Source organism: Vanessa cardui, chromosome 29, assembly GCF_905220365.1.
Source record: "Vanessa cardui chromosome 29, ilVanCard2.1, whole genome shotgun sequence".
NCBI classification, from domain to species: domain Eukaryota; kingdom Metazoa; phylum Arthropoda; class Insecta; order Lepidoptera; family Nymphalidae; genus Vanessa; species Vanessa cardui.
This window is the reverse complement of record NC_061151.1, coordinates 858,922-873,305: the sequence shown is the minus strand read 5'-3', so window position 1 is coordinate 873,305 and position 14,384 is coordinate 858,922. Positions and strand designations below refer to the sequence as shown.

Below are 14,384 nucleotides of genomic sequence, written 5' to 3'. Positions count from 1 at the left end.
TATTTCTATTGCACAATAAATATCTACTAACATCATAATAAAACTACATTTAATATACCACGTATATTTTATCATATAATATACTATTCGTATACAATTAAAGATTTAAATTTATAAGTAACAAAAATAAATCGAAATGATTTAACGTAAAATGCGTTTAATATTTTTTGTGTTAATAATCTGGCAATACTTGTTTTTCCAATCACAAAAGGAGTATAGTACGACAACACTTAGATAGCATCGGCAAATTCAATAAAACCGATAATTGCCGATTTACACAACCAATAGAAACAGCTCCGTATCGCGCCATTCGACGCTATTCGTCGCTATAGATTCTCGCGTCAGTTCGACTCGAGACAGCGAGTGCATGTAAATCGACGTGTCAAATTGACGAATATATTTGGTCATATGATATTACAAGTTATTGCGTTCGTGTAAAGATCATATTCGCATAAGAAATAAATATTGATAATTTGGGACAGCGTACTCAATTCGGATGTGATCGGTTTTACGAATTTTGCCGAGGTTACATCTGAGTTTTGTCGTACTGTAACTTAAAATTGTCTGACATTGATCGATATTATTAATTTATGTTATTTATTATGTATCCGCGAAATTTGCGGTTTTTCAGAGAAATAAAGAACCGTTTAAAAGTAAAATTAAAGGGGATTTAAGTATTTAATTGTAATAGTGTTGTATTATAAATAAATATATAATAATCAATTTTTAATTTAATCATTGATTTGTGTTCTTTTTTTTTAATTAAGTTTTGCGGCCTTTGTCCAAGGCCTGTAATTTAGCTTAAACACAAGATTGATTTCAGTATAACCGCCATTTTGCCATAAATTAAATAAAATGAATATCTTACAACCAAACTACAATAATTAAAATTACTTATTGTAATTACACTTAAAATAGTCCACAAAATCCCATTAAGGAATTAAAATAAATCTGGACCAGAATTTTACCTATACAAACTATATTTATTTTATGATTATGCAAATAATTTATATTATTTTATTTACAACCACAGATAATCAAAAGTGGGCAATAATTAAAAAAAAAGTAACGATTAAAAACATAGCGATTAAAGAAAGCGAATCATGATTAATTATATTAAAAAATATATTGATTAGTAGACGGCCCTCTTGCTGATTTATTAAACTATCGACATTACAATGTACATCACTATTTTCTTTAAATAAGTGTAACGAAATCTGTTTTAATTATCTAGAATTGACTATTAAATAAATCCTTTGCTAATATCAATGAACGCTAAGGTAAACGTAAATGCTTGTAGGAGTTTTCAGTATGTCAGATAAAAGATTGGATAAAATCTATCTTTATCGTTCTCTCGTTTATCTATCTTTCTATATATAGATAATGTCGATAAATAGGCTATTTGACAATGCGAAAAAATGTCAATTATTGTAATCAGTATATATAATGAGTTTAAATAGGGTTATTTATTAAAGAAAGTTAAAATAATACGTAATTCATTCAGAAATACATAAATAAAAATGCATTTTTTTAAACGTTTTTCACGTGACACAAAACGCTCCTGATTGGCTGTGTTTATGATGAATTGCGTGTTAGCCTTGTTTGACATTTGTAACACAAAAAAATACAGGTAAGTGACGTCACTGACCACATTGCAGCGCCATATTGGCCAAGTAGCGTTTTCGCGCGCTATTTAATTATAGAATTTTTAATTTGATATTTTTCGGCAAATGTGTAATAGAAATAAAAAAAAACTTTTATTGGGTTCCTTAACCTCTACTAAGTAATATAAAATGGATTTTAAAAAGCAGTCAAATAGCCTATTATCTTCGCGTGTGTGACAGCTTTGCTTGTAACTTGACAAACAAATAAATAATCTTAGCCATGAGTGTACGTTTAAACTATGGACTATAAAAGTAAGGAGCTGTATCTTAGTGTATAAAAAGAGTTCCTAAAAATGTATGAAACTTTAGATGGTGCTTTTAAAGCGAGTGGATGAATGGAACACGCTTCTACTTGGTAAAGTAAAAGTAAATTAGAAAGAGACGGAAAGACATTCGGTTTCAACAGGTTCTATTTTCAAATTTTTGATAAATCAAATATTAAATGTCAGTAGCGTCGTTTAATTTTGATGTAACTCTTTTTCATACATTTCTGTAGAAACTTGCAGTTATATATGTAATGGTGCGTTAAAAAACTATGGGAGTGAATTTTTAAACGTCAAGTTTTTGTAGTGTAAAAACGAATACATATGTGGGCAAAGGTCCCACGCATTTAGGTCCATGGAAATTTTGAATAAAGAAAATTGTAATGAGTATTACATACAAAATTTGACAAATAATGCAATTGTACAACTTGTTAAGTTAAATTACAATCTCAGCTTTGACGTAGTTTTTAATCCAATGATCGAGTAGGTTGAAGTTTTTTTTTTAAATTGAATTTGACAAATAATTATAAGTGTTCCTATAGTGAAAAATTAATCTATTGCTATCTATAAAACCTTGATAATAAACTAAGTATTTATTATATAATATAAATATTTTTTACAAATTTACGAAACAGTTTTTTTTTAATTATTTAGTGATGCGATGACGTTCTTTACGATCCAGTGTAGTGTTGTGCGTAGCTCGACTCGCCTACGATATCGATGTCGCTGTCACTGTGATCCGTTTCAGAGTCGGATGTATGGGTCGTCGATATTCGTGAGTCATCCTGGGGAAATAATAATGTATAAATATTCTGAATATTTTTTAATGGCATACATATATAGTGAGGGGCAACAACTAATCACTTGGTGGTATGGCTTTGTGCAAGACCGTCTGCCGCCAAACACCAGTACTTGGTAATGTTGTGTTTCGGTTTGTAAGGTGAGTGAGCCAGTGTAACTACAGGCACAAAGGACATATCAGCTTAACCCCAAGGTTGGTGGCGTATTGGCGATTAAAGTAATAGTTAATGTTTCTTACAGCGCCATTGTCTATGGGCGGTGGCGTCCGCCAACAAATTGCATAAAAAATAATGATAACATTGACGCTATAAGACATATTAATGATTCCCTACGCCGCCACTACGCTTCCAACCTTGGTAACCCAGATGTTATGTCCCAGATGTATGTATGAGTCCAGACGTATTTGTCTAAAAATAAAATAAATACTTTTTTGGATTCATTTATGTATTTTAATTCTCTAAATTATTCAAATACCTTTCTTACCCCTGCTTGTGAAGGATGCTTTGTCGTGAAATCCACTGCAGTGGAGCCTGTTGACAATTATTATACTTTTTAATAAAATATCTAAAATCAAAACTTCCTTAAAACGCTAAAGACGTTTCACCCTAGTCTCCCCAAGCAGCCATTTTAAAAAAAAATCAACTTTGAATACCTCCAGTCAAAATATATTATTACGACAAGCAATTATAGTCCCTAATAATGGAACATATGGTTAATTTTACCCTATACAAGTTACTCCACTCCCATTTAACCATCAAAGCAATCAAAACTCCATTCAATATTGAGCCGTAGTTACAAGCAATAGAGTTAAATTTCGTTTAATAAAAATTCGAAGACGTTCCGTCGCTATGGCAACCAAGACGTCAGCCATCTTGTGTTCGTAATCGAATCATGGAACGTCTCGAGTTGTGGCGCGAAACCGGCAATTCTAAATTCAATTTTCCGTCTTTGAGGTTTGCTCCGTTCGAATTATGAGTCGTTGTATTCCAACTGTCGACACAGACGACACCGTGATTAAACCGTGCTCGTCAAGTGCCGTATTATTAACTTAAATTGTACACTAATTGATACTGTGCTCGACACAAAATTGTTGTATCTAATGAGTAAATGTATTAACCGACTAATTTAAATTGTCTCGAATACATTTTACGATGTCTCCTATATTTTGCAAGGTTAAGTATTAAGTAAATCAATACATACTATAAAACAATATATATAAAGTATGCAATAAGTAACTCTGTTTGTCTGTCTGTCACGACCAAACCGCTGAATTACGAATTACTAATGAAATATTTGTCATAGGACGGACATACGTCGATGGTAGGTGGTCGCCACCGCTCATAAAGAAAACTACAGCGGAAGTTTCCAATAGACTATCTGATGAGTCAGTGGTACCTTACCCTAACCGTGCCTAGAATACATCCAATATCTAGTCAAACAAACAATATTAAAATTAATTATTTTTATCGTTAACTAGCAACTCGCCCCAGTTTCGCTCGGGTGCAAAGCTGATACTAAATATACTTACTACAGAATTAGTTTGCTTACAACAGCACATTAGAAACTTCTTAAATTATCAATGTTTCTTTACTATATTTTCCATGTATTATATAAAAAAATCTCTCGAATCACACTATCTTTTCAAAAAAACCGCACCAAAATCCGTTGCGCAGTTATACAGATTCAAGCATACTAAGATATAGGGACTGAGAAAGCGACTTTGTTTTATACTACGTAGTGATTACATGTGATTATGATTAAACAAGTTATTTTTTTATCGTATAGATTGGCGAACGAGCACATGGGCCACCTGACGGTAAGTGGTCACCATCACCCATAGACAATGATGCTGTAAGAAATATTAACTATTCCTTACATTGTCAATGTGCCACCAACCTTGGGAACTGAGATGCTATGTCCCTTGTGCCTGTAGTTACACTGGCTCACTCACCCTTCAAATTGGAACACAACAATACTGAGTACTGTTGTTTAGTGGTAGAATATCTGATGAGTGGTTGGTACCTACCCAGCCCTACCACCAAGTAAGTTTTTTAATTAAAGTCTATTAAATAACTTATAAAGATTGCTACGTCGAAGTTCTGAAATGCAATTATTAGTTGAACTTAGGATACAACTTGATAACGCAATCTGAAGTTGCTTCAAACTTGCAAACTATGCGAGCGTTCCTGTCTAATTATTGTGATTAATGAGTTTACAGTGTTGCTATTATAAAAATATAGTTTACACAGTAATAATTACTTAATTATATTAATTATTTGCTATGTTAACGAATGTTACAATATTGCGAAGATATTTTTTTATTAAACAACATTTACGCGTTTGAATTTAAAAAAAAAATATCATTGTAGCCTACGTTACTCCTTATTATATTTGTTATCTGCCAGTGAAAGTCCCGTCAAAATCTGTCCAGCCGTTCCAGAGATTAGCCGGAACAAACAGACAGACAGACCGACAAAAATTGTAAAAAATGTTTTTTTTTGGTACCTATAAGTACCGCGTATAAACATATAATATGCATTGTGTAAAAAGGACTGTGTTAATATTACAAACAGACACTTCAATTTTATTATATGTATAGATTAGTACAACGCGAAATTACTACCACAATTTTTACAAAACAGGTACATATGTCAGAAAACCGGACAAGTGCGATTCGGTATTAGGCACAGAGGGTTCCGTACCCTGACAAATAGACAAACAATTGGCGTAAAATTATATTTTAAGATTTACGGAATTATCTTATATGTATCATCATTACATAGTATAAAACAAAGTCGCTTACGGCTGTCTCTTTGAAATTACGCAACGGATTTTGATGCGGTTTCTTTTTTAATAGATAGAGTGATTCGAGAGGAAGGTTTTTGTATGTAACACATGGACAGTATAGTAAAGAAACACCGATAATTTTAGAAGTTTCTAATGTGATGTCGTAAATAAGTACAATCTGTAGTATATTTAGTATCAGTATTGCACCCGTGCGAAGCTGGGCCGGGTCGCTATAATATATCGCTTGACAAATTTCACGATACATACAAATACACTTCGACGTTCTTGAGATAAAAGATCTTGACGGACAGACATACACATTGACAGTCAACGAAGTTATGTTACAAGGATTCCACTTTTCCTTAAAAATACGGACGTAAAAATAATACAATGGCAACATTATACTACGTAATGTAACAGCAAGGAAACGTCTCACAGTCAACAACAACAACAGCCTGTAAATTTCCACTGCTGGGATAAAGGCCTCCTCTCCCTTTGAGGAGAAGGTTTTGCAACATATTCCACCACGCTGTTCCAATGCGGGTTGGTGGAAAAAAAAATACAATGGCAACATTATACAACGTAAAGTAACAGCAAGGAATGGTCTCACAGTGGGGCCTCCTTTTCCCTTTAGAGGAAGGTTTATGAGTCGTAGAGATGTAGGTTTCCACTTGTCATACTCACTTCTCTGTTGTTGTTGTTTCCTCATTTGCTTTTTGTGCTTCATCCGTCTGTTCTGGAACCAGGTCTTCACCTGCGTCTCTGAGAGGTTGAGGGCACCAGCTAGCTCCACCCTCTCCGGCGTTGACAAGTATCGTTGGGTTTCGAATCGCTTTTCTAGACCTGGACAAAGTTTCATTTTGAATTAATCTGATAAGGGTTTCATACAATTTGATCTAATTAAAATTTTAAAGAAGATTTAAGCAACCAAGTCCCAATTTAAATGTTGAAAATAAGTTATTTTTCTTTCTTCATTTTTCCGAAGATTATTTTCCTTGGAATTAATACTAGTGGACTTCCAAATACAATATTTTATATACATACATATATAATTGTAATTACTGACATAACATTGTATTTTAAATTTAGAAAAAGAGTAACTACAGAGTTTCTTGTTAGTTCTCCTCAGTAGAATCAACATTCCAAACCGGTGGTAGCTTCACTTAATACAGTTGTTAAATGACGATTCAAAAGTGCTTGTAAAAGTCTACTTGAATAGAGTATATTTTGATTTTGATTCCAATACCTGTTAGTTGTGGATCTGAGAAGACGGTCCTCGCTTTCCTTCGACGGCAGTGCTTCAACGCAGAGAGTGACAGCTCAGACGGTGTGAAGAGGGCATGGTAGGGTACTCCTGAAAACATATATCTATTAGAGGATCTCGAATAAGTATACGAGTATACCAAACTATTGATCTATTGGATATGAGAACCAATATATCAAAGTCCTGGGATCAAAGATCAGCTCGGATCGATAAAATCATTGGGTTTGATCTATCGAAAAATTCTCAGTAAAGGCCTGGAGCTTGGAAGGTGGAAGTGTTACTCTCCCATGTCTTGGAAAGCACGTAAAGATCTCACGCCTGAACTCTTTCCAATCGTGTCAGTTTTGCTGTTCCATTGCATGGGAATGAGGAAATAGATAGTCCACCTATGCGGGGATACATTGGGCACTATAAGACATTTTTAATTTTGCCTTTTCGTAAATTCGAATCATTTATAAAAAATACACTGGTAAAAAAGGCGTATTACTCGATACAAGATTTTGTAGATGATAAAAAAACGTGGAATTAATACCTGTTGACTTCCACGCATCATATATTAATTTAAATAATTGTATTAACTAACTAGACTTTGTATTTTTTAAATGTTGAAAAAGAGTAACTACTCAGTTCCTTGTCGGTTCTTCTCCGTAGAATTTACTTTCCGAAACGGTGGTAGCTTCAATTTATTGTTAAATGACGGTTCAAAAGTGCTGGTAAAAGCCTACTCGAATAAATTTTGATTTTTACACTAGAAGCAATCAATTTGCTTTTGCTAAAATTCCAAAACTATTTAGCTTAGAAGTTCGCTTAGTATTTATGGAATATCTATCATCAAACAAAGCTAAGACCCGATATTAAACGTTAAAGAAACTGAGAATTTTGAAATCGAAATTAACATTTTAATTAAATGTATTTTTTAATTCTTTAACATTTAAGCAAAATTTACAATGAAGCATTTTTGAATCGTCAATATTTTAACGTCAGAAAGTTTAGAAAGCCTCCAGTGAAAATAAAATCGTACATACTCTATTCAAACCACCAGGAAAACGATGACGAGATAACATAGGTTGAGAGCTTGATAAATCTGTGATAATCACTCTGGATTTGTGACCAATTACATTTTTAACGTGGACGAAACTTTTATCGGTTTTATCACCCATAGACAATGACGCTGTAAGAAATATTAACTGTTCCTTAAATCGTCAATGCGCAATACCTTGGGAACTAAAATATTATGTCCCTTGTGCTTGTAGTTACACTGGCTCACTCACATTTCAAACCGGAACACAACAATACTGAGTACTGTTGTTCGGCGGAAGAATAACTGATGAGTCGGTGGTACCTAGCCAAATGGGCTTGCACAAAGCCCTACCACCAGTAGAATGAATATTACTATAATAAATAGTTTTGGAATAAAAGTAAAACCACAAATTTAGTGGTTAGGTGCAATAGTGTTGTATTATAAATAATTATATACAGCTTCAAAATCCAATGTTATATTAATAATTCAAATTAGATTAAAGTACCAAAGAATTTCATAATAATAATCTTGCATTAGTTACTTTATTAGAGGCAAATTTTTCGTATAGCCCTTTATCAGGCCCGAGGGAGATTGTCTGTGAGCGCCCTGATATTGATGGTATTATTACAGACCTTACCCTGCACTCTGGTCTAAATTATGTTCTTAATAGACTCCAAAGAAAACCTTCAATTATTTTATATGTGTTTATATTATTCATAATGGGTGTTTTTGCATTTCATTACTATCACTGAAATTGTGTACCAAATTTGATTTGGTATATATACAATTTCAATCATATTGGTTTGAATTTTAAGTCTAAAAGTAGATTTTTTCAAGTTTATATTTATTAAAACTATACAGAAACTCACGAGAACCGAATCAGTGTCAGCCATGTCCTGGAACTCAGAGACATTAATTTATTATTCATTTAAAATTAGTATTTGGAACCGCCTCAAATTTATTTTCACTTTACTCAGCTAGCATAAGACCAGCACAGTTTTGTCTTAAATAAGCAAGTGTCCACAGTTCATATTACGAGCTTTAAATCTATTTTCTGTTATTTGGTTTTCCTCAATATTATGGATTCTGCTTGTTTTATTTATCAGCAAAATATCGATCTAAGTTTTAGGATTAATGTTGATACTTATACAAGTTTAAATTGCAAAATATTATGTACTAATTGTCTTTCTTTGGAGTTATATGTCGATGGTCAATTCAACTAACATATGACACTCATGATACAAATTACGTAAATATTTAAATCCTGATTCGACCGAACCCAAATTTGATTCTATTGGATTCGACCGATTTCATAGGAGTTAGCCCTAAATTGTAGCCCTATTTCTAACTATGAGATTTATTTTTATGGTATAGGTTGGCGGACGAGCATATAGGCCACCTGATGGTAAAAGGTAACCATCACCCATAGACAATGACGCTTTAAAAAATATTAACTATTCCTTACATCGTCAATGTGCCACCAATCTTGGGAACAAAGATGCTATGTCCCTTGTGCCTGTAGTTACACTGGCTCACTCAGCCTTCAAACCGGAACACAACAATATTGTTATTTCGCGGTAGAATAACTGGTGAGTGGGTGGTACCTACCCAGACGGGCTTGCACAAAATCCTACCACCAAGTGAGAATGTTTATAATCCCATCTAAAGCAGATAATATTACTATTTAATTATATTTAGTGAAGACATTATAAGCAGAGCTGAAAAACTTTATAAAATAGGAAGCGTTTGAGCAATTGGTCAACTTATATTAGCACTGTGAGAAATATTGGCCAATACAATAGCAATCTTGGGTACTTAGAGTTATGTCCGCATTGGGGCACTGTAAAGTTAGTTCAAGATCTCCTCAAAAGGGAGATCTTGGCCCAGCATTAGAAAAGGTGGTTACTTTTATTTTACCTTTATATAAACATTAGTTATTTTATGCACGAATTTGGAACTTCTGATTCGTGAAATCTTGTCATTGACGGTAAAACTGACACATATCCCGTAACGGCTTTTTCGTTCCTACCGCCGTTCTTATGTGCGTGTAACCCATATATACCCATGTATTAAGTATAACTTTACTATAATAATTACACATAAATCGACTATCGTGGTCCAGTAGTGTGTTATGTGTACACCGGTTTTCATGAGTACGCTACTCCGAGGTCCCGACCGAGTCGATGTAGGAAAAGTTCATTAGTTTTCTACGTTGTCTTGGATCTGGGTGTTTGTGTATTTCGTTACTTTTGATTTTCCATAGCACAAGTTCTTAAGCCACTTACATTTAGATTAGAGTAATCTACGTGATGTTGTTCAATATTTATTTATTGAAATATAATCAATTGTTGAGAAGTCAAACCGATTTTCTGCGTCGGTTCTTACAAAATTGACGATGATATATATAACTGATAATGCACGATTTTAACTTGAAGTTGGACACATACACAATATTTAAGGAGATCTTTGAATACAAATGAATAATAAGGGTTATAATTCCGTGCCTTAGATCATCTTAATCATTAAGAGTTCAAATCCAAGGAACCAATGAAAATTCACACCCTTATTTGTCTTTATAATTCAGCTCGTGCTCGATTTTGACAGAAAACATCGTGAGAAAACCTGCATGTGCCTAATTCCAATGATATTCTGCCACGTGTTTTTTTTGTTTCTCTGTGTAGTTGTCCTGTTTTCCCCACTGGACTTTACCGAGCATTGGGACGAGTCAGCCTTTAAGTTAGAGCCTCTTCTCCTGTGACTCAGACCGTAGTCGGTGGGAATGCCACGTGTGTATCCAACAAAGCACGTTGGAGCAACGCGTTGAAATAAGCTCTAAATCTTCTCAAAGCGAGAAGCGGTGTCCCGCAGTGAGAGATTTATAGGCTGTGTTACTTTTACTACCTTACTATGTTTATCAGGGGCATTTTATTGGAGATATAAGCAGACAGACAAAAAATATAAAGTTAATTTAATTTAACAAAATATAATTGAACTTACATGGATTTCCAATTACGTATTTTTATTAGCGAACTCAATTAAGTTATTTCGATAAAAAAATATAATGTAGTTATGGAAATATTGTTCAATATTATCGTTGAAATGCATTTATTAAATGTATGTTACTAGGGCACTATGTTTAGAGAATATATAGAGGAACAGCTTAGCATGTATCTCTACATGATTGAGAAAAAATTATCTGTTTCCAAGCTGAGTTTCTTTCGCCGGTTCTTCTCAGGTCAGGGTATTTCCTTTTCCGAACCGGTGGTAGTGTTTCAATTGACCATCAATAAGGAAGTGTGATACTTCTATATTGAATAAAGCAGTTTGAGTTTGAGTTTGAAAACCATGAAACAACATAATAGAATAATATTTAAAACTAGTAAAGGCCCGCGGTTTCGCTCTAGTTTTACAATGTCCTTTCTTGGAGTTTAAGTTTGCTTCATACCAATTCGTTGTTTAGAGCGACATACAGACAGTCAGAGTTACTTTCACATTTATAATATACAATTAAGATTTTAGAGTCGAGATGGCCCAGCGGTTAGAACGCGTGCATCATAACCAATGATTGCGGGTTCAAACCCAGGCAAGCACCGCTGATTCATGTGCTTAATTTGTCTTTATAATTCATCCCGTGCTCAGCGGTGAAGGAAAACATCGTGAGGAAACCTGCATGTGACAAATTTCATAGTAATTCTGCCACATGTGTATTCCACCAACCCGCATTGGAACAGCGGGGTGGAATATGTTCCAAACCTTCTCCTCAAAAGGAGAGGAGGCCTTTAGCCCAGCAGTGGGAATTTACAGGCTGTTGTTTGTTAAATAAGATTTTTGTACTCCAAGAATATTTACAGAATACACACAACATTTAAGACCTAAGTTAAATTAGTCATCAAGTTATAGTTTAAACAATTACATAAATAAAACCTTTTTAATCCACGCATGCTACATTTATAATCCGTTGAATTTGTATTTGCATGGAAACCTCAGGTGAAAGCTTCCAAGACTTTCCATTCGTAAAGCTTAAACAATTATTGGCAACTCCAGTTTTAAGGCTTGCTCGGTAAATGTAAGGCATGATAAACTTTTCCTTGGAGCTTTAATTAGCTTGACACCAAATTCCATCGAATGCATTTCAGTATTTTGGCCGTAAATGAAAAAACAGGACAGAAAGAGTTACTTTTGCATTTATATTATTATATATATTATGGTAACGACCTCCGTGGTCGAGAAGTGTGTACACCGGTTTTCATGGGTACGTTCCGAGGTCCTGGGTTCGATTCTCGGCCGAGTAAATTACCATTAGTTTTCTATATCGTCATGGGTTTAGATGTTTGTGGTGCCGTCGTTACTTCTGATTCTCCAAAACATAAGAACTTTAGCTACTTAGATTGGGATCAGAACAATGTATGTGATGTTATCCAATATTTATTTATTTATAATTGAAATATATTATTATTATCATAACATAGTGTAAAGCAACGGCGCTTACCGCTGTCTGTCCCTATGTATGTATGCTTAGATGTTTAAAATCGCGCAACGGATTTTGATGCGGTTTTTTAATAGATAGAGTGATTCGAGAGAAAGGTTTTTGTATATAATACATGGACAATATAATAAAGAAAAGCTGATAACTTTAGAAGTTACTTATGTGAGCTCGTAACATATTTTGTAGTATATTTATTATGATCAGTATTGTACCCGTGCGAAGCCAGGACAGCTCGTTAGTGAGAATATAAATTGTCAATTAATACTTATTTTAAATACCTAGGTCATAAAAACATCGTTTAAAAATTAAAACATTTATTTTTCATTGATCAGTATAATTATCAATTAATAAAAATACATTTACAAAACAAACTTATTGTTCTAAACGGTTTTTTAGTTAAGATAACATAATCAAAATGTCAGTTTGTATTTTAAATTTAGATTAGTTCTTTAACAAATGTTGCAAGTTTTTAAAATGTTTATAAAATATAAGATGGTTTATTAGTAAATTAGTGATTGATATTAATATTAATTCTTATTTTATTGCAATATTTACCTATAATATTGAATTTTATAGGACTAAACTTTTATTCCAACCGGTCTCATTCGGAGCGTGTTGTAAATTGAAAAAAATACGATTTATACCTTTTTCGACAATGTCTCTAAATTAATTTAAAAAATATATGCATTTTTAAAAATCGAACAGATCCCCTTTTAGTTTTAAAAAAAGTTTAATACGTTTAAAAAAAATAAGAGTAATTGTATCCGTTCAAAGTCCCGTGTTGCTAGTTCAAAATAATAATCAATGTAAATTTTAACGTAATTGAAAGAAAATAATTTTATTATTACACGATTAGATTTTTAGTGATTACCTTGAGACAGGAAATACGGTGTTTCGACGGCTTTGTATGTGTTCGGTGTGTGCAGATAGGCTCCCAAGGCCCCCATAGCCACTTGCAAGTAAGACCCTTCCCTGGGCACTGGCCGAACATCGTTGGCCACTGGAAAATATTTCGGCTCCCTTTCGTAATCAAACCTCCTTGGATCCGGTTGCTTGAACGTCCTTTGCCCACGATACAATATGTCTTCGATTAAAAAAGAAGTTTTCGAATTTTGCTCTTGACGATTCGTATCCCCGGGCGAGTCACTGCGTGTTTCTTCCATTTTCAAAATTCGAAACAATATTTTAAATCATAACAATTACATTATTCAAAAATAAGCAACACAAATTCTAAACGCAAACTTTTTTTTAAACATCGCGTTTTAAATATAAAACCTTTTTTTCGAACGTAAAATTATATCATTAAATAATCTGTGCGCGAAATATTTTCGCGGTTATTTTTTGCAAGCGTCAAAATAATATTATACGTAAAATAAATGATGATTATTGTAGATAATTGTCCGTTTGCTCGTTGTTTAGCCGAAACGAGGCGATTTGGTTCGCGGACCGAGTTAAACTGTCGTTACAGGGGTTGGCAGGGTGTGGGGTGACGCCCACAGGGGGTGGTGAGCGCGAAATATGGAGATATTCAGACGTGTTATGGAACCAGTTTGGCTTGGATTTTATATTCGTTATATTTTAAGAAAGAAAGACATTTTTTTTAGATTATAACTAAATATATAAGTATTTTTTAAATAATAAAAATTTAAAGTTGATATCTTATATTAATAGCGTAAACAAATTTTTATCTCAATGATTATGGAATGATAGATACACGTAAATATCGGTTACGGTCTCATTTTGAAGAGTTCGAGTCAAAAATTTGCAGAAAAATAAAGAAAATTCTTGATTGCTATTTACAATATAATTACGATGTGATAAAGATTTAATAACAGCGATTGATAAAATTAAATTTTAAAGAGTAAAGTAAAGTAATATAAGAAAAAATCAATAATAATAATCAAATCAAGTCAAATCAAAATAAACTTTATTCTTCCAGGCAGGATATATTACTAACATATATGATTATAATTAACTAACATGACTTTGTATTTTTTAAGTGTTGAAAAAGAGTAGCTTCTGAGTTTCTTACCGGTTGTTCTCGGTAAAATCTGCATTCCGAACCGGTGGTAGCTTCACTTAATTGTTTAGTGACGAT

General features: G+C 33.3%; 1 protein-coding gene across 1 annotated transcript; it reads right to left on the bottom strand.

Moving 5' to 3' along the window:
• Positions 1-1,769: 1,769 nt before the first annotated feature.
• LOC124541992 (brain-specific homeobox protein homolog) lies at positions 1,770-13,497 on the bottom strand. Its single transcript, XM_047119940.1, has 5 exons — positions 13,158-13,497; positions 6,762-6,869; positions 6,200-6,358; positions 3,212-3,258; positions 1,770-2,712 (listed from the first exon to the last, which is right to left on the bottom strand). The coding sequence occupies exons 1-5, from the start codon at positions 13,447-13,449 to the stop codon at positions 2,599-2,601; spliced, it is 720 nt and encodes a 239-aa protein (XP_046975896.1). The 5' UTR covers positions 13,450-13,497; the 3' UTR covers positions 1,770-2,598.
• Positions 13,498-14,384: the final 887 nt, after the last annotated feature.